We start from the raw sequence: 24394 nt of genomic DNA on the forward strand, positions 1-24394 counted from the left end.
TCAAACTAGTACACTGTCCAGAGGAAGATGACAAGCAGTTTGCAGTAACCATTTTTTTAATTTGGCCTGGCTCTTCAGAAGAAGAAGATAAAGCAAAATGTCGTAAGGCCAAGCAAAATGAAATCGTACAGGCCCAAAGTGCTCCTGGCTCTGCATGTTGGACTAGATTTAGGTAGAAAGGAAGCATATGTTGCATAGACTAGTAATAACCTCTGTATGCAGAAGGGATACGGTCTATGATCAACCGTCGGTCAGGAAATTGCAGAGCAAGAGCAAGCTGTAAGAGAACCAATGCTTTTTGGTATTGCAAAAGCATGTGTTTTAGCAGAACCAGTATGCATAATTACTTCTTTCAATTAGCATGATTGTTTTAAGAATTTTTACAGAAATAATTTCTAATTACCGTGCAAAACTACCACAGCTACTCGGTAAGGATTTTTAAGATAGTAGACCATATAAACATTATGGTCTGTGCGCCTCATTTTGTTACCAGTCTGTTGCACATGAAAAAAAGATTTCCATTCCTTGTTTTGAGTACAGTTCCTTCTTGTTTCTCTTGTTGAACTCAGAGATTTATCTTCAGTTTTTGAATAAGACTATATGATGGCCCAAGTACTCAAATGAGCTGTGAATTGCTTCTTAATTTCTCTCTCCATATTCTTCCCTTAACTGCCTCTCAAAAAAAATCAGACATTCTCCAAACTTTAGCAAGCATGGCTTGGTGAACATGATTCTCCTGCAAACACAAATCTATGGGAAGAAACAGTGAGATGGAGGAGGTTCATCAGGTATCTCCCAGGACATTTATCATGGAGGACTTTGCTGGCTTGGGCATGTGCACAACCATTAACTTCAGACTCTTCTGCTGGTGCCAGGATGAGCCTCTCCAAGATGTCCATTTCAAAATGAAAATTTGCTAAATTTTGTTATAGGTAGAAGTCTGATGGTACCTGAATCCTTTCACAGCTGGAAACTGCACTTTGGGACATAGTGATGTGTTAAGTGGCCCAGTGCAATCCACTGCAAAAAGCCAGCATGTGACACTGTTTTAGGCAGAATATGTATTTCAGAACTGATGGCTCACATTTTTATTTGGGTGTTTGAAAAAAGCACAGAGCTTTGTGGGTGCAGTAATTCATACACTCAGAGAATTTGCTAAGTTGCAAAGGACCCATCATGATCATTCTGCCCAACCCCTGGCCTAGCACACCACCATCCCCTAGAATCACACCATGTGCCCAGGAGTATTGTCCTAACCCTTCTTGAATTCTGCCAGGCTTGGCGTCATGACGACTTCCTTGGAAAGCCCATTCCAGCGGCAAACCACCCTCTGGGTGAAGGACCTTTTCTGATAATACAACCTAAACCTCCCCTGACTCAGCTTCAGGCCACTTCCTCAAATCATGTCACTGGTCACGAGGGTGAAGAGATCGGTGTCTGCCATTCACTTGTGAGGATATTGAAAACCACAATGAGGTCTCCCCTCAGTCTCCTCCAGGCTGAACAGACCAAGTGACCTCAGCCACTCCTCATACGGCTTCCCTTCAAGGCCCTTCACCATCCTTGTGGCCTCCTTTGGACTCTAACAGCTCAAGACCTTTTTTATATTGTGGCACCCAGAACTGCCCCCAGCACTCGAGGTGAGGCCACCCCAGTGCAGAGCAGAGCAGGACAATCCCCTCCCTTGCCTGGCTGGTGATGCTGTGCCTGATGCACCCCAGGACACGGGTGGCCCTCCTGGCTGCCAGGGCACTGCTGGCTCATGTCCAACTTGCCACCAACCAGGACCCCCAACTCTCATTCCATGAGCTGCTCTCCAGCCTCTCACTCCCCAGTCTATACACACACCCAGTTGCCCTGTCCCAGGCACAGAATCTGGCACCTTCCCTCATTGAACTCCATACAGTTGGCGACTGCCCAGCTCTCTCATTTGTCCAGGTTTCTCTGCAAGGCCTCTGAGGGAGCAGACAGCTCCTCTCAATTTAGTGTTGTCGGCAAACTTACTTAGTATCCCTTCCAGTCCTGCGTCCAGGTCATTTATGAAGATGTTGAAGAGCACAGGGCTGAGGATGGAGCTCTGTGGAACCCCACCAGTGACAGGTCACCAGTCTGATGTCACCCCATTCACTGTAACCCTTTGCACCTGACCCATGAGCCAGTTGCTCACCCATCCCATGATGTGTTTATCCAGCTGTGTGCTGGATGTTCTGTCCAGAAGGACACTGTGAGAGCCACTATGGAAAGCTTTACTGAGACCCAAAAGGATTACATCACCTGGCTTCCCTTGGTCAGCTAGGTGAGTTACCCTGTTGTAGAAGGAAATCACATTTGACAAGCAGGACTTTCCCCTCATGAAGATGTGCTGACTGTGACTGCTGACTGGGTTGTCCTCCAGATGTTTTTCAGTACTCCCAGAGAAATCTTTTCCATGATTTTACCGGCCACCAAAGTGAGACTTCACTGTAGTTTTCGGGGTCTTCCTTGAAAATTAGGATGTCACCAGCTTCCAGTCAGCTGGAACCTCTCCAGATTCCCAAGACTGCTCAAAGAGCACGGAGAGAGGCTTTGTGGTGGTATCAGCCAGCTCTTTGAGGATTCCTGGATGAATCCCATCAGGCCCCATAGATTTGCACGGATCCAGCTGGAGCAGCAGATCCTGCACAGGGTCAACTGGGAGCTGATATTTCTCACAGTCATGGTCCTCCAGCTCAGGGCACTGAGACCCCCTTGGTCCATAATCCATGTAAAGACTGAGTCAAAGAATGCATTAAACACCTCTGCTTTGTCCCTCTCCCTGTTTGTGAGGTGGCTTTCCTCATCCTGTAATGGGCTGATGCTATTTCTACACTGCCTTTTGTCATTAATGTATTTGAAAAGACTGTTTTTATTGTCCCTGTTTCTGGCCAGCTTCAACTCTGGGCGAGCTTTGGCCACATAAATTTTCTCCCTACAGTGGGAAGCAGAATCTCTGCATTCTCCTCGTGTTACCTGATCTTACATCCACTGGGCAGACACTTTCCTTTTTTGCCTTATTTCCAAGAGAAGATCCCTGCTCAGCCAAGTTGGCCTCCTGCCTTGCCTGCCTGACTTCCAACATTGAGGAATTGCCTGCTCCTGTGCCCTTAGGAAGTGATGTTTAAAAAGGGACCAGCACTGATGGACCCCAGCATCTGCCCGAACATTTTCCCAGAGGATTTTACTTACTAGTTCCCTCAGCAGTCTGCTCTCCTCATGTCTAGAGCTGAGGTTTTGCTGGCATTTTCCCTCCCATCAACAAAGATTTTAAACTCAACTGCTTCGTGGTCAGTATGGCCAAGACAGACGCCATTCCCTGCTCACGAGATCCTCTCTGCTGACAAGCAGCAGAGCAAGGAGCGAATCTTTCCCAACTGCTGCCTTAGCTTTGACAAAGCTGTCACCAAGGTTTTTTAAGAATGCTGCAACCTGGGTTGTACCAGCTATGGGATGCTCCCAGTTGATTTCTGGCAAATGGAAGTCCCCCATAAGGGCAAGGGCAGTTGAACTGGAAGTGTACCCCAGTTCTCCAAAGAATCATTGATAAGGGAAGATCCTTATGCCATTAAATAAAGCCATCTAAACCTACCAAGGTTAGCAAAGGCTAGAATTGGACAAAAGCTGCAGCAGTGCCACTGCTCCTGAAAAGCCAAGCCCATCTTCTGCACATGTAAGACAAAATAAAGAAATGAGGAACTCCATCTGTTCTTAAACAAGCTGTCGTTCCTGAATCAGTTGATAAGCACTGTGGGCATGCAAATCAAGGATCAGTTGCAAGGAAACACCACACCTGAAAGTCACACGGTCACGTGCACAAGTGTGAACTGCGGGGGAAGGAGGGTTACAGCAGACACACAAGATGGAGAAACCAGAGCTGTAGCCAGTAGCTGAAAGCAAGACAAGAAAAAAGAACCACAGAAGAGTACATAGGATGCAGCATCTGGTGGCAGTGATATGATTTACTAGAACTTAGCAACAGAAAGCTAATTTGCCAGCTAATTATCGAGAACACCAGGAGACTCACAAGCAGTGGTTACACAGGACCAACAAAGACAGACACTGCACAGGCTAAGCAAGAGAGTGAGATGCTGTGACACAAAGAGGGTGGGAGCAGAGAGCAGATCAGGAAAGAGGAGAAGGGCAACTCTGTTCTTCAGGCTAGGACTAGTCATGGCCAAAGTAGTGATGATCCTGGAAGCTGCTCTGCAATATACTTGAGTGCAAAAAATGTGGCTTTGCAAGTACCCGAGCTCACAGATTGGCACCTTTCTCTTTTCCAGTATCTCCCAAATCCAAAAGTTATGTGTGTGAACCTGCATAAGGATTCTCAAAAGCACAAATGAATCTTCAAATATGTCTGAGTACCAAGAACACCTGCTACTGATGTAGCTATTAAATGTCCTCTGCAAATGAAAACCTCTTAAGTAACTACACCTGTCAACTACACCTTAGTTTGCATTATCTTAAAACCAAAACCACACAAGTCTTTTCTTTTGTTTTGTTTCACAACCAGTTTCTCATGTGACCCTGGCTAATAAAACCCATTATAACTCAGGATGCATCATTTACTACTGTTAGGGCACTGCAAAAGGGTAACGCATCTTCAGCTGATACACAGTGCCAATAGTATGGCTAAGGAGCGCCTTCATCCCTGCAAATTTTTTCTGGCTAAGTAAGATCTTTAGAACGCTGTCCTTTTAGGCAAGGCTTTGAGTACTTTGAGTTCTCACATTCTCAAAAATATGGTACAGGATTTTGCATCAGTTTCTTATGCTCAACATAAGATTAAAAAAAATGTTGTGTGCTGCAGTTAAGGTGGCAAAATGTCCCCCTACAATACAAGTGGCTGTTGCCAATAATATTTCAACTTGCACGATCATGCACAGAAATATGTCCAGTAACAAAAGAAAACAATACACCCCTCAGAGAAAGAACAGGACAAAATTGTGTAAGTGTACATCATACATTTATTACTGAACAACTCTCTCAACTCCAAAATTGGGCACAGGGATTAAAAATAAAAATTCATTGCACTACCTAGTAAAGCATTACTAGTAACTCTCATAAAAAATGTACAAATTTTGTTAAAAATTTATCAAGCCTTCAAATGATTTGGTTACAGATATTTATAATACATTTAAAACTACATGTTAAATGATACAATAGCATATGATTTAAAGAAAACACTTAACAAAATATGATTCCAACAAAAACCATAAGCTTTCATAATAATTAGCAAGTCTGAAACACAAGTAGCAAAATGAGGTAACAATGTACCAAAGGAAAAAACCACAGCTTTTACAAAGGCCCAAAGATAACTCAGTTGAAACTGTTTTCTACAATTAAAACAGTTGGTAAATCTCATCCCAAGTATTATGCATTGTATTAACAGCTCTGAAGTCACATTCAAGACCCTGTACATAATGACATACAACACATGGCCTTATTTCTTCTTCTAAAGAAAGCCCAAAAATGAGACACTGGAATTATCTGTAGGCCTTGATATCCACTAAAACGTCAAATTAAATTGACAGTTTATGCAAAAAAACCACAGCAGTGCCAATATGATAAAGCAAACATATTAGAGGTTGGATGTTTTTGTTTGTTTTTTGGAGAAAAAAGAGTCAGTGGATGGCAGAAAGGCAATGAACATAAAAGAAGTGTTGCTGAATTCAGGTGCTGTCAGGCACCATGGCAGCTGTGCATAAGACATGGCAGTTAAGAGCTGAACAGAAATCCCCTGCCCTTGACAGCCACCACAGAGGATGTGGTTGTAGCTTGTCTGAGCTGATTCAGAACATAAGCACGTGTGCTGTTTGTACACACTAACCACGGGAAGCAAGTCCACATTCATCCATGCAAACCAAAGAACCATTCCAGAAGAGATGAGCCATAAGAGTGCAACAATTAATTGCAGGATTTTACCAACTTAGACCCTCAATCTCCTAGATCTCCCACTGTCTCACTGGATTTTAGTAGGGGGAAAAGGGACATTCCTCTAGTTCCAGAAAGAGAACTACTTTCTCTTGGCTTCAGAAGGATGTGTCTTGTTCACTTGTATCAAGTTTAGAAAAAGTACCCTTTTCCATGCTTTGAACTGAATACTAAACACAGAAATGTTAGTAATTTTTAAATCTGTACACAAGGATTTTTTTATTTTGCAGTTATATAAAAGAGGCTAAGTTTTGTAAGACATATGTGGCATATGCTTTTTAAACAACATGATTTATTTGTTAAAAAAATAAATTTTATCAAATGTAATTTAACCTGCTAGGTGCTATTGTGAAAAGCCTATTCTTAACTCCACTGGAAGAGAGGAGAAAGAAATTCTAATATTTTGAAGTGGAAGTAACAGGATTTTTATTTATTCAGTGTTCCTAAGTAAGGATAGGTATGGAAAACTTCACTGTTTTTGAGAACTATCTGCATTGACGCCATGAAGATTTTTTGCCTTTTCTTTTATACCCCTATTATACCTTTTTACAGCTTCTGTATTTTACAGCCTACATTCTCTGACTTGTTTGTCCAGCTAGGAGACTTAACATTTTAGAAGCCTCATAAGCAAGGGTTAGTGTGCCCCAGACCCCAAGGTCCTCTCCAGATCACATTCTGTAAACTAAGATAGAACCATCCAGGGGAAGGTTCCTTGGGGAGGGGGGCTCATTCAAGCCTCTCATTGAGGAATTTTTGATAAATATGCTAATTAGTAAGACCTATAATGTTATACCAGATCTTTGGGGGGGGCATTGCGGTGTGCATTTCGGTGCATTCGACCTGGAGCTGCACCTTCAGTGCACCTAAGGATCCTTAAAATAAATACCAAGGTAAAATCCCTTCTTCCCTTCTAACTGTGTTTGACTCTTGATTTTAAGACCAAGAAAAGGCATCAGCATAACTAGACAGACGGAAAAACATCTGAAACAGGGCAAAATTGTGCTTTTATTTAGCTGCACAAAGAGCTGTGACTGGTCTGTAGAATGTTCAAAGAAAAAAAACAGCATGGAGAACATCTAACACTGTTTGAAATTGTAACTGATACTAAAGCATAGCAGCATACAAAAGCATCAGAAATGATAAAGAAGAAACTTAAAGCTGAGACTGGCAGCAAGTTGTAGCAATACTGGTAATTGTGCCACTTGTGGTGCTGCAACTAAAGTAATGACACTGAATTTATGAAAAGAGTTTAATTGCAAAAAGTGCATCCTTTTAGTAACTGTGGTATATGCCGACCTAAATATTTTGCTAGAATGTATCAGAGATGTTAACAGTGTGAATGTTAAAAAGAAAGCTAATTTTTTTCAATAGCCCAAATAAAGTATTATTCAGAGCACTTGAATAGACATTATCCCCTCTATTTCACAGCACTGTTCTGGAAAGTATTCCAAATTTCTCCTATAGTGGAGCACTCTGGAAACTTGATTGCAAAAACTAAGGGAGTCCCTTCTTCCTATTACACTCATCATGAAATAAGGAAGGGAAAGAAGCAGCATCAGGGCAACTGAGTTCTGCGGTTAATGACCAAAACCTACCTCCTCTTGAGATACGGTGAAAAAAATAGGAAATTCTACTTCTCTAAGAAAATGCTAAAAATTGTATTTTATTCATGAAGTTGCAGGAATAAAATTGTAACCTTTTACAAGTTATTTTAGTTACATACAAACTTCCTTGTAGATGACAAAGAATGTATGTGATTAAAGCCAGTGTTTATAAGCTAAAAGATGATGTCCTTAGCAAGTACAATGGCTAAAAGTTAAGAGCTGTTCCACAAAACCAGGACACCCTCAGTGTACTTTCTGCTTCCTTTCATGGAAGAAACACAGAACTGGTAAAACCAGCTAGAAAAATTTAAAAGGAAAACAGAAAAATATTGATATTCATATTAGCAATTGAAAACATTAATATTGCTAAATGCGATATTGCAACTCTATATTGATAAAATAACTTGGAAATCAGTCATTAAAAAAATCCAGACTTTGTAACATATGATAAAACCCCCAAGGTTACTCATGTATGAACAATCAATGCATTCTTTAGTGGTACACACTTAAAGCCTCCAATGAAGGGGAAGCATAACAGCTGTTTGAGTAGCAGTAGGTAAAAAGGTCTTTACACCTGTAAGTACATTGGGGAGGAAATACTAAATGTCTGTAATTGCTGCACCCATCGCATTCAGTGTGCAACTGCAAACACAAGGAAAGGAACCAGTGTACAGTACTAGTACTGTTTAAATAACACACAAGATTATACATTGCAGCATAATTATTACTACACACATACGTTCTCAGTACATGCTGGTATATAGGTTCTCAAACACGCACGCACACCCCGCCACAAGCACACTTCACTCACCCTCTCACAGCCTCTCACACTCATACCGTTCATCCCCACTCACAGTATCTGAAGGCTCTATATAAGGTAGATTGCTATATTGTTTGGAGCTACCACTTTTTTTTTTTTCTTTTTCTTTTATATAAAAGCACATGCTAAAAGATCACATCCACAGTAATCTCGCAGCAATACTCGGAATGATCACACAAAACCCAGGGAATGTTAGTGCACACACAAAATTAAGCTAAAAAAAAAAAAAATCTTTGGAGTTCCAATCACACTTGTTAGTATAACAATCCCATAACTGTGAAGACTAGTTATAAGCTTTATAATTGATTAAGTCACACAGTGCAAAGTAAGGTCCACTGACCCTTTTGTGTAAAGGGTAGGCTGGAAGCCACATGGGTAGGTAAGTTCAATAGAGAGTTCATATATACAGGTGACGAGAAACACCCAAACCAGATTTGTGCTCTTAGATTGGTCATTCTGAATCACGATGCACTTCCGAGGCATCAGCTCTACAAATCGGGCAGGTACGATTCGCCTGTAAAACCAGAAAAACAAAAGAGGGTTAAAGAGGGTTAAGACTGACAAATACATTGTTAAGGCAATGTGTATGTGACACTGACATCTATGACCACTGAAGACCAATTCAAGAGAAGATAGATGTGCTTAGGCCTTTTCGTAGTTTGTTTTGTTATGTTTGAGTGGTGTGGTGAGTTTTTCAATTCAAAATTACATTTACAAAAAGTAATTGTGCCTTTTATTTTTTAAGACAAAGCAAGACAACAAATTAGGCTCTAGCAAAGTGATGGTGGTTTTATTAATGCAGATTCACAGTTACAGTATACTGCAGTCAGATGGGTGGAACTAACAACCTGTACTGTATGCTGTAGAGAAAGCCGCCAAAACAAATTGAGACATCTTGGGCTGCAAATAAACATCCTGTGTGAAGATGTCATGTTATCACAAACCCTACCGATCAGGAATGACATCATTGTTTATTCAGTTACCATCACATAAAATCATCATACAGATTTGGTCAAAGTTGAAAGCAAACCAGGGAAAAAGGGAGGGGGTTTTAGTAAAGCGGAAGGGAATAAAAAAAAGAAATACAAAGAAAGAGTAAGATGACCTGACCAAGCAGGTATTCAAGTAGCACACACCAGCAGGCCTAGATTTAGCTCTTCATTAAAGCACACACTGAAAATTAAGTCCTGTGACTTGTTTACTTTTATAGCTTCCTTAAAAAGTAAGACAGATAAGAAGTAATATTTCTTAAGCTACTGGGAAAGTATTTCTGCTTTCTCACTCCCCTTTTCAAATAATGGCTAATTTAATTTTAGCAAATGATGAGAAAAATCCCCAGACAATTATGTAACATCTGTGAGTCAATATTTCCCTTGAAAGGGGAAGAGTGAAGAGAACTTTTCCCTGTCCCAAATTCTCTATTTCATAGCTACCAAAACTGCAGGACCAACCACTGTCTACAGCAAGTCTTCTAAGGAAACTAGATTTTTCAATGAAAATACAAGCAAAGAGCATCAAGAAATATGACTCTGTAGGCCAGAATTCTTTATCAAATATTTTAAATCCAGATAATAAGTAATCCAATGAAAGTAATACGTTATTTATTGCTGAAAAACATTATTCAGTAATGGAAGTTAAAGTGAAGGTTTATTTTTCCTGTCAATTTTCCTGCTGTCAACTGTTACCACTGTCCCTAATTTTTAAATTTTTTAATTTTTAATTTTTAGTATATCATGGATTGGAGTAGAAATTAAAATTTTATTTCTCTCTCTTTCACTAGCAGTTTCAAAATATACTTCAAAATGTCCTTACCTGGTCATTTCATGTGCATGATTTTAAATATAATCTGGCTAATAAAATGTTTAAAATAAAAAGGCGTGTTATTCAACATTCAGTGGATTAATGAATCAGGAGCTATTCCCTTAGATCGATAATGAAGTAACAACCACTTGCACCACAAAACAGCATTCAGTAGGAGTGATTTCCTGACAGGAACTGCAGAAATAGATCTACTGTGCCAGGATAAAATAAATACTCATGGACACCACACCACTGCTTTTCAAGGAACTTTTCAAGATCCTACATGAACATGTGCTTTAAATTTAGTCACATTCTTGTGTCTTTCATGAAATTAATTTTCCCTTCCTGGCATTTAACATGACTCTTTCATGCCAAAAGAGGAGTAAGGGGGACATAATATTGTAATATTGACCTTCTAACTTGCCACTCTTCCAGGCAGACTTAATTTTGTACTGTAACTAGAGAGTGCTGCACAATAAATGGATTTACTGCTTTATATTTTTTATAGAAATTTACAGTTAAAGTGAACTGCATTTAGAATAATGAAACTATAGGACTACTAGAATCCTCTAAAAACCATTGCACTGCTTTGGTGTTAGTCCATCAGAAATAAGTTGAAGTATAGTTACAGTTTGTCTTTTTTCATACATAATACAACATTTCCTATTAGACTGCTAAATATAAAGGCAAATTGTCCTTTTAACGTTGTTCTAAGCCTTCAGGCTGAACACAGGTCATGGTGTCAAGCTCTCCTTTGGAATGATGACTTTTGTTTTATAGAAGAACACATTTCTCACGTATTCATATTTGACAAGAGGATATAGGGTAAGAAGTAGCCAAATACTGTGAAATATGAGAATTAGGAATACTACAAAAAGTAAAAGGATAACCTCCCTCTTTCTAATTCTATTGTTTCCTCCACTGTATCACATCTTCTCTCCTTAAGACTTTAACCTTGCTTAAATAGGGAAGTATTTTAGCTAAAGTGGGCAACCAAATGCATTGTTATAGAACATTTCCTCTTACTTGCTCAAACTACCTAAGAAGATAGTACTGTCAATTATCCATGCGTACAAGCCACAAAACTTTTTTTAGATAGTTTCTTTACTCCTCCATCATCACCAACAGGCAGCCCAAGAAGAGTATTTTTTAAAGTAATGAGATTGAATCACTAACCTTTTACTTAGATCTTTCACTAAAGTGACATACAATGAAACTTAGAACCAATTTGACTCCATAGTTCTAGAAAAAGTCCTAGATAGCAAATACTCTCTTCAAAAAAATGAGATTAAATCGGTAAAAAATAGCAACAAACCAATAATTTTCTTCTTTTTCTATCTTGTGGAATAACAGTACAAGTGCTGAAAGCCACAATTTTAACCTTCCCTTGCAGAATTTATGAACATGATGTTGACGGGATGAGGTGAATTAAGTAGATGTGGACATAATTATACAATCAAGATATATTTAAAAAGGTTTTCAAATTCATAGATGAATGAACAGAAGCAAAACCAAAGCACAGAATACTTTCCAGTTATTATCACTTCCAGATGTTGGCTTATTAACTGTAACCAAGTTTAGGCAGAGGCTTAACTAAAACAGACTAGTGTTACAGGTAATTCGGTACAGCTTGCAAGCAAAATCATCTTTATTTCCATATACCATCTTTGTACCACTATAACTGAACCCACATAGTGTAAAAGTATTGCCTTAGTCATCCTACACTAGGATGGTTTAACCTTGTCTATCTTACTTTGTACTCAGCTCTGGAATAATGATGTCAATGCAAGTTTTAGTAGGTTTAACTGCAACCCCCTACATTTTGATTGTGTATCTTGCACCTCATTCTGAACACAACCTTTACAAAATACCACATGTGAAGATCTGTTAGAAAATGCAGTTTCTAAAATGGGACAAGAACAGCAGCAAAACTATTTCACCACTAGAACAGTACACTATGATTTTGAAAACAGACTAAACTAAATCTACTTTTTTCACTTTGCAGTTCCAAATGCTATTGCCAGTTCATTACCAATTGAATGGACTAACTCTTAACTTTAAACGTTCTACACTGAGTCCCAAAAAAGCTTAACTCAACATACTTGTCTGACTCCTGAGTGAGATGTCAGGTAAGAAAGAGCATTAAGAACAAGACAAGCATGCATGATACTTTCCTGACACGTTCTTCTAACTTCCAGAAATCTGCAGATCAGGGGTTCTATGAATCAGAAGTATATATATTTTTTTTTTTTTTTTTTTGCATCAATAGCCTGGAAAGAGCTATCTTTAAAAAAGTCCACATAATAAACCTATAGCATCCACTATCTCACAGGCTGGGTCAAATGATATTTTCTTTAGATAATACCATCCCTGGATACTCAATGTCCACACCACAACTGAGTTAGAGAGTTTCATGCAATGAAGTTGACACATGCAGTGTGAGCACTGCTCAAGAAGAGGAGGGGACACTGAAGAACACAACTTTGATACATACAGAGTCTATTCTTAATTTGTAGTAAGTGAATAAAACTGCATACATCTAGCAGAGAGAAACTGCTAATATTATGTGGGATGTGTGCATGTGGGTTTTAATATGACAATAAAACAACCAGGTATTTAGTTCCTCTTGCTGATTCTTGAGCATGTACGTGAATTCAGATATTTTTGGACCACTTCTACCAAAAATTCTGAGCATTGCTGTAGAAATAGTTTCACTGGCCCTAGATTTTGTAGAAGCTTCAGACATAGACTACCGTGGATACTGTAGCCAAAGGGCAATTTCATATCCCACCTTTCAAATCCTTCTCGTTATTCTTCGTATCTTGTTAGCAAAAAAAATACCATCAATATTAATTTGATTTTTTCATTCTCTGCACATTTCAGCACTTGCCTAAGACATGATGCCACAAAGGCAAGGGGTTTTTATTTCTTTTTTCAGAACAACAAACACCATCTGTAATTCTCTAGGGACCATATCAACATAGTATCATTGCAGTTTCCAATGTTCTACACAACAGACTAAATGGATTAAAGCTGAATAGAATAGTAAAAAAACTGAGGCAAGATGGTAATCAACATCTTGCTGAAAGTAGATCTGGCTAAATGCAGCTGGTAGAAATGTCTGCCATAATTTACTTGTATTTCTTGTTCTTCTTGCCTTCTGCATAGCTGCTATTTCATCTATGCTCTTACTGGGCTGCCCTGATTCTTGAGCCTTTCTTTTTTGTTCAGATGCTCTTAGATGGGTAAATAATTTTGAAAAACTATAATTTCTATTTGTATGTATTACTTTTTTGTGTATATGCATACACATAAACGTACACATGTAACCCACTTTATTTGCCCCAGAAACTAACATTAATAGCAAAGTGGGGAAGGAAACGTGTTGGTACTCATTCTTGCCAGACAAGCTATGTAAAACAGTTGAAGCCACCATCATCATCTATGTCATACCACCTATATTATTTACTTTTTTTCAAGTATTCTCTAATGTCATGTATTACTCTAATGCACAGTTATTGTTTTAAGCAAATGGAAAACACAGTAAGAGCTGTCCATGAAAATAATTGTATTCACATTCATTTTCCCTTGTGCCAAAGATTATGAAGAAACAATCTTCATCAATTATTAGAATAATATCCTATCTAAGCAGTGCTTCCACTCTGCTGGCATTTCTAAGTATCAGAAACACGAAACAAGGTGAAATGAAGTGCAAGAGCAAAATATCCCCACCCTCTCCTATAAAACTACATAATCAATTTCATCTAAGATAGGATTTTTTCTTACCTTCAACCATTTATCAACACACTTGGCATGGAACTCGTGATTACAAGGTAAGACTCTAAGTAGCTGCCTTGACTCAAAATCACACATGCACACCACACATCTAAAAAAGAGAATGAAGTTTAAATACATCTGCTATGTAAGAACAACAAATATGCAATTCCATACAAAACTTTACAGGTATGATTGCAACACAGCAGCTATTTTACTCCTTCAGTAGCTACAGTGATTGACATCTGACAATGGAAACTGAGAATTGACTCTGTGGGGTTTTATGGGTGTTTTGTTGCTTTTCTTATTTACTGTGCTTTCACATTGCAAAGCACGTATTCTTGCTCTTCTGACCTAGCTGTGACTGCAAGTTAAAGAAATGAAAATCAAGCCATCTAAATCATGGATCTTTGAAAGAGACCAATATACTTACAGTGTCTGCTCTGATTGGTGATTGTTTGGATTGAACCTGTAGGATGGAAGCTGCTCAATGTCTGCTTTTGTTAATCCCCGTGGTTTGGCTTCTCCCAGACGTTCCGCCAAATTCAGCAGTGCCTGCAAAACATGGAAACTAGACATTTAAAAATTCACTGATCAAACAGGCTCTGGTTCTGTTGGTGTTGGGACTGCCATCACATCTCACTACCCCAGCTGGTTGCACAAAACACCACTCTATTAAGAAATACTTAGAACTTTAGTTCTCCTACACAGTAGAAGCTCCTTGGAAAGTCCTTCAGAACTTAACCATCTTTGTAATTATTTAACATATTATCTTTGGGATTTCAAAACCCACTCCAAGGACCCAATTTCCAATTACTATTGTGACTGCATGTACAGCTCAGTAAGTAATTTGCTTCTGAGGGATCCCCTCACCCTGCTACGAAATTAACAATGCTGGTAAACCAGAAAAAAACTGTCAACTAATTTTCTTCATAAGAATATGTGAGTCTGGTCTTGTGAGAGAAATCATAAATTTAATGGGACAGTTTATGATTTCCACTCCACATTGAGGGCTAGTTGAATTAAAATATGGAGATTTTATCCTCAATCTGGAAAACAAATACATACCATCGAACTTTAAGTGCTTTTTTTGGCTGCTAATTTTTTATGTTAATTTTCTGTAAGCCAAGCATTGCAACTAAAATCCTTCCATGTATATAATTTGCAGTCTGTCATGTATTTAACTCACACTCCTTCATGAGGGGCCTAGGAAACGTGTGATAGAGAATCAATGCACAGAAAAGACCCTGTGAAAGCTGCAAATGGTACTGATTTCTTACACTACTGAAACTAGGGCCCAAATTCTCAGAAGACATTGCTTCTTCTGAACCACCACAGAAGTTATTACAGAAGTGCTCATTGTTAAACTGAAGATGTGCAACTACACAGAGATCTTAAGTGGAGCACAGGCAAAGAGATGCAAAAATCAGGGTTAATGATGACTAACTGAAGAGAAATCAAATGGAATCCATTAGCTTCAGAACCAGCAAAGAAACAACAGTTGGAACAGCCCCATAATTATCTAGGGTATTTAAGAGGGTTCTGCATCTCTAGATGTGAATTACCATCCCCTTATGACGGCAAGAAGAACAGGCAGTAAGGCAGTTTTATAAACATTACATTTTAGATTAATTAATCCTATGATATTAAAACTATTCTGAAAGTTACACTCATAAAACCAATAACTTACCCTTTTTTGAAAGTGTTTCACTTCTGTCTGGTATTTAAAATCAATTAAATTTTGAAAGGAGAAGAGTAGCATGTAGAACATAAAAGTTGAACAATTTAATGATTACTAGCCTGGAAAGGTGAATTCTGGGAAAGAGCAATAGACAAGGAAGAAAGCTAAACACTCTAGTATCCAGTTTTACAAAAAGAATGTGGAAGGACTGTTTTTGGATTCTGTCTTCACAGTCATTACATTTATTTGAAAGACAAACCAGGATTAAAAGCAAAATATAATAAAATTTCATCTATTGCTTGAGCTAACATCTTTTCTTTAAAGGTAGTTGTAGTTCACACACCAACCTCATAGTTTTCTACCTCTCCATCTTCCACATCCAACTCAAAGCTGAAAGCTGGTCCAACTGCCGGTGGAACTGGGAGCATTGATCTACCACGAGAGCAAACAAGGATAAGGTTCAGCATCTTGCTGAAGGAAAGCACAGAAACATCTGGCAGAGGTAAAGTAACCTTTCTGATGCCTCTCTAGTCAACATGTTCTCAGAACTGGCAAAAATGTTATGTTTGAAGTCAAGAACAGACATTTGAAGTGAAAGAGTCACAGGAAAAAGCTTTTTCTGCTACTTTCTGATATTGGGAGTGCTGCCTTTTTAACTGCATGCACATTTCACTTGGTACTTTTAACCAAGCTCAGCTTCATTACAAAAACTAATGTCTTAATTACCACACACTATGGAGAACTAAAACTGACAAAAAATTGACATTCTGGTTTTAAATGTATTTCTTTAAGTGGATAAAAGACCATCAAAGAGGAATGCTAAGTTCATTTAGGTCTCCAACACAAAAGTCTTTCAAGTTCTGCAAGCCTAAAATACACGATGAAGACAAATAGGATTTGCTACCAGACAAACTTCCATACTGAAGGCAAGCACAAATTCATTTTCTCATGTACTGTGATGTTGGTTAAAGCCGAACCCCTTCAAACTGAGAGATCAGAGAGATGTTTTTCTGCTTGTATTTTTACCCCCCAAGACAGTACAATGGGTCAAAACTTCATCCACACACATGGAAATGACAAATTCAAAGCACTAATATAGTAGAATCAGGAATTACTGTGCCACATCATGTCCACAATGAATAGGCAAGAAGCTATGACATTACTCTCAGACTGCAAGATGCAAAGCTGAACAACTTTGCTGAATCAGATTTCTGGTGCCATTTTCATGCCACGTCTGACACTGCGCACAGAGAAACTACAGATCTGGTGTCAGTGTTTGATCATTTCCTTGTCAATGTCACCTTTGCCACCAGAAACTTAATCTTTGTTTTCCAAACATGTAACTCTTACTTCCAATACAGAACATTAGAAGACTAATACATCTCATGTCATAGACCCAAACTCTTCCAGAGAGTCTACCATAACACACTACAGATAATTCCTAAATGTTAATTGTTCCACATCTTTTCCAGAAACAGCTAATCAGAAGCAGAACAGAAATGTGACAGCTGCGACAGAGTAGCACTTCAGCCAATAAAGAGTAACACATCACAGAAGCTCCCACCCTTGTATTTTATAAGTAAGAACCAAACCAAATTAATGTATTCCGTAAGTGAAGACTCCTACAATGTGATCCTACAGTGTAACCATGCCTCTGTAAGAGTATCACAGAACTATGATTTAAAATCTGTTGAAGACTTTACCAAGAGTTCAGAAACAAGAGGCTACCGTGCCTCAAAATACCTGCAAAACTACACTGGACAAAAACTGTTCACTTGTATTTTATCTTACTCAGCGGTGTAGGTTATTCAAAACAGGCTGAAAAGTTTACACAGAAATGGAAGTTTTCCTCCGAGACAGGTGAAATATGCCTGGTCTCTGGTAGAGTCCAACCATAGAAAGTGCCAAGATGCTTGCTGCCTTCTTAATAGCCTACATGGAAGCAAATGTACTTTTCACTTACAGCACATAAGGTAATAGGCTGGGATGGTAAGGGTGTGGTGGTATTGGCTGCTGTGATCGGTATCTGCTGCGCCCTGTGAGTCTTCGAGGCATAAAAGGTGGGTAAGGCTGCAAGAAAGAAGAAAATAAGCTTCAACTGAAACTTGTGGAACTGGAACTTGTGTCCAGTTTTGGGCTCCCCAGCACAAGACAGACATGGACATACTGGAGAGAGTCCAACAAAGGGTCACTAAGATGGGTCTGGAGCATCTCACATCTGAGAAAAGGCTGAGAGAGCTGAGCCTGTTCAGCCTGGAGAAGAGAAGGCTTGGGGGGGATCTTATCAAAGTATATAAATACCTGAAGGGAGGGTGCAAAGAAGATTGGGCCAGGCTCTTTTCAGTGGTGCCCAGTGGCAGGACCAGAGACATTGGGCACAGACTGAAATACAGGAGGCTTCATCTGAACATCAACAAACACTTCTTTACTCTGAGGGTGACTGAGCACTGGCACAGGTTGCCTAAGGAGATGGTGGAGTCTCCCTTCCTGGAGGTACTCAGAAGCTGGCTGGACATAGTCCTGGACACACGGTTTTAGGTGGCCCTGCTTGACCAGATGATCACCCTTCCAGCCTTCCAGTCTGTGAGCCCACGATTCAACATTTTCTATCCTTAATCTCCACCCTCAATAATGAAATCCACTTTCAGTAAAGCATTATTTAAAAAATCCAGCCTCTGCTAAAATCCAAAAGAATCTCAGCCTCAATTTGAAATTACTATTCCCATCTATAATACACAATCAGACCAACCTGCACAAAAGGTAGTAATCTACAACAGAACTCCTTGGAAGTTCCTGTGTTTTGGTCTACAGTCAGTATATTTTGGGAAACAGGACATGAACTGCTGAGCCTGTTGTAAAGTCCAAGGGCTATTACGCAGGCTTCCACACAAGTAGTTGAGTAAAGAAGCCCTTAAAAAATTCTTTAAAATGAGAATTTTTAAAAAATATCTTTAAAAAACCTCTAACTTTTAGGCAGTGGTATATATTTACATTTAGGCTTAAAGGCTTGAAGCCTTTCAAGTGTATGTGGAAAGTTTAATCAGTACAGTTTCTGCAGCTGACCACACCTAGAGAGACACTCAAGACTAAAGCTTCAATGCATTCGTTCCATGGATAAATCAGGGCACTTTCTGTCATCTTTTACTAAAAATTGTTTTGTATTTTCTACAACTGAAATTCATGTATCCCTATTGAATTCATATTTGAGGGCCTTCAGACCTCATTTTTGAAACAAAGACCCTAAGTCTTTACAAACACATTTTTCTTCTTACATGTTTGAAACTGGAAAGCACCAAACCCCAACAACCCCAATGACTAACCTAAAATTCCCAAATTTTACATTATGATTAGGTAGCCACAGTCATACATAAAATTAACTTATGAATATAAACACAATGCAGAAGAGCCAGGTTCCTTTGGGTTGAAGTCTCAAACTAGGCATAACAAATATTAATTTTACTGCTTTGCGAATTCTGCAATCCAAAAACATAATTAGAAACTATTGTGTTCACTGAATGAAAAAGAATCAGAAATGCAGCTATTCCATTCTAATGGTAATGCAAATAAAGCTTTATAAAGATTTAGTATTACTTTATAAAAGGCGACATGGTTACTTGTAATAAGTCTCTATTCTACTCCTTAGCAATAAACAACATGGAACTGAAGCATCAGAGAGGAGACACATGCTACTATCTGCAGAAAATGGTATTATGTTCCCTACCTATTTTAACAACTGAACTTAAAAATGAAGGAAGTCTGACTCCCAGCAAAACATGTATAATTTGACTAATGCATTGAAGCATACAGGAGCTTTCAAGTGTCCTGGTCTCCAGAGTGTCTCATAGTGACTGAAAACTTCATTGAAAATCTGTGCATCTTTAAATTAACCATAAGTTGACCACTTTTTAAAATGGTGAACACTTACTTGAACCTTTATAAAAACTGCAGCAAACATTTGACTAGGTTCTGTGATTTCAAGGAGATTAATTAAAGACAGATATCTGTATATTCTGTAGCTGCAGGATCTAAAATTTAATTCTTATTTAAAATTTAAATAATATGCCCTCTAAAACACTGACAACTTGATACACATGTCAAACAATAAATAATATCAGCACCCATACTTGGGATCTAGCTATTTCTCCCAGCATCACACAGGCAGGAGAGGTTTTTTGTTTGTTTGTTTGTGTTTTTAAAAAGTGACCCACACAAAACAACAAGAACAGCAACAACAACAAACCCCTGACCCATTTCAGGACTAATATAATTGCAGGTTCAAGTACAAGACAAAGATCCTATAAGTAGCACCACTGGACACACCACAGAAACATACAATTCAACAAAGTTCAACACAGACTATCCTGCACACTTTTAATTTTATTTTGTGCTGCTGCAGCTGAACCGCCTGTAGATCACCTGAAAGCTGACTTAAATCAAGGTTTGTAACATGGCTATCTTTATAGTATGTATAGTATAGTATGGTATGGTGTGGTCTAAATTATGGAAGCACTCTACAACTGCTTCAAGAGAAGAACTGTTTTTAAAGCATTCTGGCTTTCCTGAGCTGTGGAAACTCAACATATGATGAAGAATTAACAAAAGTGACAACAGTTTTTCTAAACTGTATTAATTAGTCCCTGCAATAGAAGTCCCGGACTGTGTGACAACATGGAAAGTTTTCTAAGTAAATGCTGCTGCACTCCGCAGATAACGTTACTGGAAATAATTTGCTGGTGTCATTAAATTACCCTTAACTTGATTAACACAAGCTTAAAAGAAAATATCACAGTATGCAGCTATTCCAATAATGGAATATGATTGCAAAGGTGTGACTTTCCAACAAAATGTACTACAGAATAAAGATCAAGAATGTTAATGCAGTATGAAAGAGAGCGTAGCATAGAAAACAATACTTACTACCCCAAATGACATCTCCTGGTGTAATGGATCATGGGCTAAGAATTGAAGAGGAGCTGAGGGAGGCAACGTTGGTGGATGGGCTGAGGGAGGGTATGTAAAACCTCCTACAGGAAGGTGTTCTCCAAGCAATTCTACGTCATTTTCTATCCTTTGAAGCGGCTAAAAAAAAACCAGAGATAGCCTTTGTTGCAGTAATAGAGATGAAATTTTTCCCCAATAAAGAACTGCAGTCCCAGCTGTATATTCTGTGCTGCTGTGATCAATTTTGTACTAACTCTGTGAACAATTCCTGGGTCATTAACACTACCCAAAAAAGCAAAGACAACACTACACATTTGATATAAATTCACCTTTTCCAGCTAGCCATGCTTATAGACCAGGAATTTATGAGATCTAGCAAATATAGGAGTGGCTGTAATTTCCTGTATCTTGCATTTTTCAGGAAAAATATTTGCTCTCCTTCTTGCCAGGCTCCTCTCACTGTATAACTATGCGAGAGAAAAAAATAAACAACCATAGACAAGAACTGAAATTGTGCCAGAAAAACTGAAAAGCGGAGAGGAAACATGGTGGTTCCAGTAGATGAAACTGATAATGATATTCAGTAATCAAGCAGAGGCTTTCCTAGGAGGGTCATGCAAGTAGTCCTAACAAGCAGTCCAGAGGTTGCAGAAGCATGAGATTCCAGATTAGTTTTGTAGCTAGTCAAATCTATTACATCAGTCAGGTCCAAAAGTGCCCAAGAAACAACCAGAAATCCTCCCTGTTTCACAAATACATCTTTCTGTTACTGACACTGAATTCCACCATTTCAAGAAATTCAGCTAAGAAAGCCACCTTGTGGAACCAAAGGAATATTCTGTTTTCCTGTTATGCAGAACAAACAAGATATTCTTAAACCACTACAATGCAAGCTTTTTGCCAGAGCTGAAAGTTGACAGACAAGCCTGGGTAAAAACCTAAGTAAGCAACTCAAGCTAAAACCTGAGTCCACACATTTTGTAAAGGAAAGTCTTATAAAGGTTACTACCACAGAAAACCACTTTGTTATGATGATGGAAACTGTTCTCCCATGACTGTAATGAAGTGATTACAACCCTATCCACACCTGAGACACAGCATGAAGAAGTCTCAGCAGTGTTTGCAACAATAAAGCTATATCCTATTTCTGCATTACTGAAATATCTGCATCTTCTACTTAGTGGGGCAAACAAATGGTCCAGTACTCAGATAACCACACAGAAAGTGTGGTAGGCCAAAACTGTAAACCTGGTTTCCCCCTAAATCTAAAACAGGGTCACATTTTCCTGTGTTTGCATAGTCCCTATCACTAAGCCAAATCTGCTTAAGCAGACAAGATCAGTAACTTTTCTAAGTGTGAAAAAAAGTTCCAGGAAAAGGACTGGTCATCTAAAAATTAATCAAGAAGTAATACAAAAGAAGCATGTAATTAAAGTAACATTCAGTACTTCTTTCTCTGCTGAGCTTTTCTCTGACATGCTTACTATGCTTACACAACCTCCTCTGGATTCTATTCTGCTTCCTGGGAAAAAATACCTGATGGTAAAGAAAATACCCATCTTTCTGAGAGAAGTAAAAGCATATGAAAAAACAGCACAGACAATGATGAAATCTGAAGCAAAACACTGAACTTCAGAAGTATTTTTTCATCTTTTTCATCAACCAAGTGGTTACAGCTTGGAAGAAAATCCTTGTTTCCTCAATCAGGTATCAGTACTGTGTACCCATCCAGCCCACCAGGTCTACTGAGAGTGGGGTAAGAAGCATTACTTACCGACCGTGACTGCTGTGCTTGGAAAGGAACAAATTGTCCTGGAGGAGGTAAGTGAGGAGGGTGGTGTGTAGAGATATGAGGAGGATGCAAAAGGAATGGGTCACTAGAAATGAGGGGTGGAAATGCTGCATATGGTACAGGTAGGTGCTGGACTGAGCATGCCTGAAGCATCTGAAACAAAATGAAAACAATATATTTTTGTAGCACAAATATTCCCTATACAATGTTCCATATTCTATGTATTTATTATGGAAAGGTATCCTTATAAGAGAACAGTTTTTTTGCCTTGTTGAAAAAGCCTCCAGAATACACATAAATAAAAACTCATTCAAATACCCAAGGAACAGTGATGAGTACAGAACAGGCTCTAGGAAGTAGCATAGTGTGACATCTGCTAGGTGCTCATGAGGTCAGCAGGAGTTCGGATTTTCGATACTCCAGGATTAGACAGGCTCCTGAGTAATGAGAAGATACATTCATCCTAGTTCATTTCATTTTTCCCACATATCGCCATCAAAATAATATGCCAAAGCAATCGTCTTGCAATCACTTCAAGCTCTAGATGCAGCTGAGGGACTCTTAGCTGTCAGACTGTACCTAAAGACTTCTGCTGCCTCATATACTATGAATAATTCCTACAGTCTGCTCGGTTTTGCACTTTTGGGTGAGTCCTATGCTCTAAAAGCAGCTCCCTAGTGACAGATACTATGAGAAATAGTTCTTTTTCTCTCCTCCTTTAAATTCCTGACATAAAAGCAACTTTGGGTACTAAAGTTTGAACAATAAAATGATGAAGGCACTGCAGGGGAACCGGAATGTGGTTTATAGCACTGTTCAGTTTTACTTCCACCTTTCTATATGGCAGAGCAAGGAACCTGCATTCTCTTTTTTGTTACGCTTTGATCCATTATGAGAATGTCAGGTATGTCTTTTACACTTTTAACAATTAAAACAGCATTTAATTAAAATATTCATTATCAAATCTTGAAAAGAAACACTACCCACCCAGTTTTATATCTCACTTTTTTTTTTCTTATTAGTCATGTCACACAGCATACATTTGCATATTGACTATAAGAGCACAAAATGGTAAAAGGAACCAACTTAAAATTAGATTTCAGTAGTGGAGGAAGAACTATCATCTCAATTTGCTGTGACCATGACCAAACATAAATCTTCAAATGCACCAAAACAGTAATAGATTAATTTGACTTGACTACTATTTTTTCCTTAAATGCTGACTATTCTTTTCCCTCAGTTACTGCATCATTTTTCTAAAAAACAAATACTGTAGGCAAGTGTTTCTATGGTTATAACGTATTTTTATTGTATTTTATTAAGTTGAAAACTGTCCTCTGAAATAGCTGAAGATAATTTTGCAGCTAGAACATCTCACAGTCCTCTTCAAAACATGACATTCTTTGGGAAACATCAAAATAGGATTTTACACGGTAAAGAGTACTCTAGCTCCTATATATATTTGGAATGTTTGATTTGTGCTATGCCCATGTCACTTTTTTAAGTTAGAGCAAATGAGGCCACCTAACTTTCAAGCAGAAAGAAATGAAAATTACCTGTTTATTCATGCAAGCTTTTAAAAGAGTTTTTCTGTTTGGACATATCACAGAATGACAGAATGGGTTAGAAGGCACCTTAAAGATCATTTTGTTCCAAACCCCCTGCCATGGGCAGGGACAACTTTCACTAGACCAGGCTGCTCAGAGCTTCATCCAATCTTGCCTTGAACACTTTCAGGGATGGGGCATCCATGACTTTTCTGGGCAACTCATTCCAGTGCCCCACCACCCTCCTAGTAAGGAACTTTTTTCCTAGTATCTAATCTAAACCTACTCTTTTTTAGTTTAAGGCCATTCCCCACCTTGTTCTGTCACTACATGCACTTGTAAAAGGCCTCTCTTTGCCCTTCTTGTAGGCTGCCTTCAAGTACTGAAATTAGGGCACCCCAAAGCCTTCTCTTGTCCAGGCTGAACAAACCCAATTCTCTTAGCCTCTCTTTGTATAAGAGGTGATCCACCCCTCTGATTACCTTG

General features: G+C 38.7%; 1 protein-coding gene across 6 annotated transcripts in view; it reads right to left on the minus strand.

Annotated features, from left to right (window-relative positions):
• Window positions 1-6836: 6836 nt before the first annotated feature.
• The window catches only part of RNF38 (ring finger protein 38), a 111338-nt gene continuing 93780 nt past the window's right edge, over window positions 6837-24394 (minus strand). For all 6 annotated transcript variants that reach the window (XM_069001263.1, XM_069001264.1, XM_069001265.1 and 3 more), the window contains 7 exons: window positions 22344-22514; window positions 20546-20707; window positions 17592-17698; window positions 15976-16060; window positions 14381-14502; window positions 13960-14059; window positions 6837-8887 (listed from right to left, as the gene is read on the minus strand). In XM_069001263.1, coding sequence (XP_068857364.1) covers window positions 8825-8887; window positions 13960-14059; window positions 14381-14502; window positions 15976-16060; window positions 17592-17698; window positions 20546-20707; window positions 22344-22514 — 810 coding nt within the window. In that variant the 3' untranslated portion in view covers window positions 6837-8824. The remainder of the gene's footprint in view (window positions 8888-13959; window positions 14060-14380; window positions 14503-15975; window positions 16061-17591; window positions 17699-20545; window positions 20708-22343; window positions 22515-24394) is intronic.

Source organism: Aphelocoma coerulescens (assembly GCF_041296385.1).
Source record: "Aphelocoma coerulescens isolate FSJ_1873_10779 chromosome Z unlocalized genomic scaffold, UR_Acoe_1.0 ChrZ, whole genome shotgun sequence".
In the NCBI taxonomy this organism is placed as follows: domain Eukaryota; kingdom Metazoa; phylum Chordata; class Aves; order Passeriformes; family Corvidae; genus Aphelocoma; species Aphelocoma coerulescens.